Below are 4,424 nucleotides of genomic sequence, written 5' to 3' on the forward strand. Positions count from 1 at the left end.
ATAGCGACCCAAAGGACAACAAAACAAAACCCGTCTGATCCTGCACCATCCTCACAACATTGTTATGTTTGCAGCCACCGTGTCAATCCTTCTTCACCACCCTGCACCGTGACCCTGTCTCATCATGTCCCGTTCCAGGATCTCGCCCGACAATGTGTCCACAACACGTGAAAGGTCGTCTCTCCACCCTCGCCTCCAAGGAGCATTCGGGATGAATCTCTTCCAAGACAGATACGCCTGTTCTTTCTGCAGTCCCCGGGACTCCCAGCCCTCTTTGCCTGCACCATCATTCAAACACGAGAATAAGAAATAGCAACTCTTCCTGGGCAGCCTGGAGGTAAGGATATCAAAACATGTGTCTTAGTGGCACCTGGGTCACCACCAGACTGGAAACATCTGGAAGTCATTTGCAAAGACTTCAGGCTTCCCTGTGGTCTCTGCACTCACACATACCGTCGATCCTATCCCCTCCTCCTAGCACCTAGCCTCCCTACCCATTCTGTCTGTTTCCAACCGTCTCTCCTCCCCCTTCAGGCTCCCTGCCAGTGCCTAAGGCGTGTTGAAGAGACTGGGTGCTGACTGCCTCCACCGCCCGCAGGCTGGCAGCCTTTACACAGAGGAGGGTGCGGGCCACTCTACCATTAAAACACTTTTTGGAAAGGCGTTGGACCCCGGCTAACTGCCCAAGCCCATAAAGCAGCAAATTACCCCAACTCCATCTGCATAGCCAAGCCCCTTCAGAACCTGAGCATAAATAGGCCTGGGTGCCCGGAGGTGCTCATTGAGTGTCCACCCGGACTCTAGACCTTCACCCTGCTCTCTGCACCCCAATCCTTCACAAGCACCATGACCTGTGGATTCGGCGGCCGCGCCTTCAGCTGCGCCTCGGCCTGCGGGCCCCGGCCCGGCCGCTGCTGCATCACCGCCGCCCCCTACCGCGGCGTCTCCTGCTACCGCGGCCTCCCCGGGGGCTTCGGCAGCCGCAGCATCTGCGGGGGCTTCCGCTCCGGCTCCTGCGGACGCACCTTCGGCTACCGCGCCGGCGGCGTGTGCGGGCCCGTCCCGCCCTGCATCACCAGCGTGTCGGTCAACGAGAGCCTGCTGACGCCCCTCAACCTGGAGATCGACCCCAACGCGCAGTGCGTGAAGCACGAGGAGAAGGAGCAGATCAAGTGCCTCAACAGCAGGTTCGCGGCCTTCATCGACAAGGTGGGTGCCCCGCATCGCGCCCTGCCGCAGCCCCCACCCATGTTCAGTGCTGCCTGGCTACTGAAAGGGGCAGTCAGAGGCAGGAAACTGCCCACAGTTCTCCCTGTGATGGAGGAGACAACAAAGCCAGAAACTCCAATTCAGATGATGACGTTCTTACACACCACCTGTGCAAATACCTCACACACGGAGAAAATATAATACCGTCACGCCCCCACCCCATCCTACCCGATGAATGAGACAGGCATAGCGTCAAGGAAAGGCAAAAGGTGCCCGTCTAATGAGAGGGCCATCCCATACACCCAAGACCCCCAAACCAGGGTGCTCCGGCTCTGATTTCACTCTGAGAACGTCACGTGTGCTGGGCCCTTGGCTCTGCGAGGCTGTGACAGGAAAGCTCACCTGGATCCCAAAGGCACCGTCAAAGCACCAGCCCAGTGCCTCTGCCCCTGAGATGCCCAACGTAGACAGATAGAATGGGGTACTGGCTTCCCGAGGCACAGCCCCCTAGGCCACTGTCCCTGCTTGCCACCAGCTGAAAGGGACATTTTCTGGTCCAAGGAAGAGGGTCAACCTTTCATTGCACACCCAACTGCTCTTGGCCTCAAGGAACTGTGAAGGGTCTTGCTCCAGCGCGCTCAGGGCCCTGCGAGCCAGAGTGCCTGGATAAGGCAGAGCACACGAACAGAGGCCGGACTTTTTCCATACTCCCCTTTCAAGAGTTAGTATGGCCCTGGCTGCTGGGTGCCACAGTCAATCTGGGACTCACATCTGTATGATTCCCCTGTCAGCGATTCTCTGGAAATCTGGGTGTGGTTCAATCGCCTCCTGGAGACTGTCTGAATCCAAAATGAGATGTTGTTCAGTAACTTCTTGCACTCTCTTTGAATGAGAAAGCCAAGATGGTGTCTAGCCTCTAATTGGCTCCCTTCCACCCACACTCGAGGCCCTGGACTGTGAGTTGCCGGGGCTCCCTCCTCCTTCTGACCCCTGGTCCTATCCCACACGGCAGGTGCGCTTCCTGGAGCAACAGAACAAGCTGCTGGAGACCAAGTGGCAGTTCTACCAGAACCAGCGCTGCTGCGAGAGCAACCTGGAGCCCCTGTTCAACGGCTACATCGAGACGCTGAGGCGGGAGGCCGAGTGCGTGGAGGCCGACAGCGGGCGGCTGGCCTCAGAGCTCAACCACGTGCAGGACGTGCTGGAGGGCTACAAGAAGAAGTGAGTGCGGCCAGACAGAGGGTTTGCCTGAACATCTGTCCTTCACTCACGTTGCATTCAACTCATAGAGCCCCCACAGAGAGAGAGAGTTTCCCAGGCTTGCAAAATGTTTCCCCCTTTGCTGACGGCCAAGCTCGGTTTAGAACTAGACGTTTGAAGCCTGCTGGCTTTGTTTATTTCCCTGAGTAATGCCTCAAAAGCTTGGCATTTGGAGAATATTGGTTGAAATAGACAGCCCACTAGGGGCTTAAACCCATGTCTTGGATTCTCCAGACTGCCTCAAACTCAATTCTTTAGCTTCTCCACCTGTATGGGCTTCTCCTACCCGGGGAAGCCAAGGTTCCAAACGACAAACCGAGGCTACGGCAGCTGGATTGGGGGACATGAGCGAATGTGGGTTTTCATGAACGGAATCCTTACAAGCACAACTTAGAGAGACCTGACCGCATGCCCGGAATGGCACTAGTATTTACGGAGCAGGGCATCTGTGTGAGGCCTCCGGGAAGCATGGAAATAGCAGGCTGCTGCAAGCCACAGGTCAGTGGTGGGTTCCCCAGGCTGGGAAGCATGCCCATTGGACCTCCTTCCTAAGAAGAGAAGGAGCAAGGTGAGAGTCTCCTCTAGAGCATGACCCAATCTGCTCAGGAGAAGGCGTCTCACTCGGGCCCTACCCCTGCCTCCGGAGAGCATGCTCTCTAGACAAGAAGGAGACCGAATGCCTTTCTCTCCTCTTGCCCCATGTCAGGTACGAGGAGGAGGTGACTCTGAGGGCTACAGCTGAGAATGAATTTGTGGCTCTGAAGAAGGTGGGTGTCCATCTGTTGGTTCTGCAGACAGAGGCCAGGCTGGGCATTATGAGTATAGAAAGTCCCCAAGGAGACTCTGCCTCAGGGGCACCCAGGTGGATGGTGGGGGCACTAGCTCAGGAACCCAAGAGGCAGACCTGCACAGCCGATGACAAAAGAGGAGTAGTGAGAGCATGAGAGGAAGAGTCGGCGAGCAGAGCTGAACATGATTCCCAACAGGCTTTCCCAGGTGTGAGAAGGCAGGAAGAGAGTGAAGGGCCAATGCAGGGGGCAGTGGGGGGGAGAAGTGAGGCTCTGCCAAGGAGGGGTGAATACCTAATGTGAGGTTTGCACAGGAGCCAGAAAGGATTGACCTGGACCTCTGAACCAAAAACAAGGGTCAGAGAACTCCGGGGACCCCTGAAAAGCAAAGGGTATGCAAATTGAGATAAGGTGAGGGGCTGTTTAACGACAATGACTGCTGTACAGTCAATCAACTTTTAATAGAGTGGCCTCCTGGTGCCCTCAGAGAAGACAGAAAGGCCTTAGAGATGGGGAGAATTTAGGGAGGATTAATGTACTCCTTTTTCTGACTCCCAGACCTCAACAAAGGGGGTTTGGGCATGCCCAAGGGGTGGACTTGCTTATCAGAAAGTGCTGCCTTAAAAGTTCAGATGACCTGGAGAGGGACACAGAGCCCTCTGTGTCAGGACAGGGCACTTGGTCAGGACAGGGGACTTGGTCAGGACAGGGGACTCATGGTTACCAGGCTAGATTTTGTCAGAAGACAGGGGGATGAATAAAATGACCTTCCAACATTGCTGTGGGGCCTTGGGGGCTATCATGCCTTGTTCTTTCTTAGGAGGTGGACTGCGCTTACCTCCGCAAGTCAGACCTGGAGGCCAACTCTGAGGCCCTGACCCAGGAGATCGACTTCCTGCGGCAACTGTACGAGGAGGTAAGGACACAACGACAGAAACACTGGAAGCCAGGCTACAAGAGAGGGATGCTCACCTGGAGTCGAGGCATTGGACCTAGCTTTGGACAGAGAGCTTTAGGGCTCTAAGCTGCCTAATGGGGCAGGGGGTGGCGACCAGGGATGGCTGTAAAAGTTGGGTTCAGGCTGAGGGATGGGGAGGGCTATGATTTAAAGCTTCTGCCATATCCATCCCTCCACTCTAATCCCTGTAGGAGATCCGCGTCCTCCAC

At 55.9% G+C, this 4,424-nt stretch overlaps 1 protein-coding gene across 1 annotated transcript in view; it reads left to right on the plus strand.

Moving 5' to 3' along the window:
* Window positions 1-846: 846 nt before the first annotated feature.
* LOC101658594 (keratin, type II cytoskeletal 80) overlaps window positions 847-4,424 on the plus strand; it is a 214,922-nt gene continuing 211,344 nt past the window's right edge. The window contains exons 1-4 of the mRNA XM_013006935.2: window positions 847-1,209; window positions 2,222-2,430; window positions 3,176-3,236; window positions 4,078-4,173. Of these exons, the coding sequence (XP_012862389.2) occupies window positions 847-1,209; window positions 2,222-2,430; window positions 3,176-3,236; window positions 4,078-4,173 (729 nt within the window). The remainder of the gene's footprint in view (window positions 1,210-2,221; window positions 2,431-3,175; window positions 3,237-4,077; window positions 4,174-4,424) is intronic.

This window comes from Echinops telfairi, unplaced genomic scaffold, assembly GCF_000313985.2.
Source record: "Echinops telfairi isolate 266 unplaced genomic scaffold, ASM31398v2 ScPeMD7_12;HRSCAF=54, whole genome shotgun sequence".
In the NCBI taxonomy this organism is placed as follows: domain Eukaryota; kingdom Metazoa; phylum Chordata; class Mammalia; order Afrosoricida; family Tenrecidae; genus Echinops; species Echinops telfairi.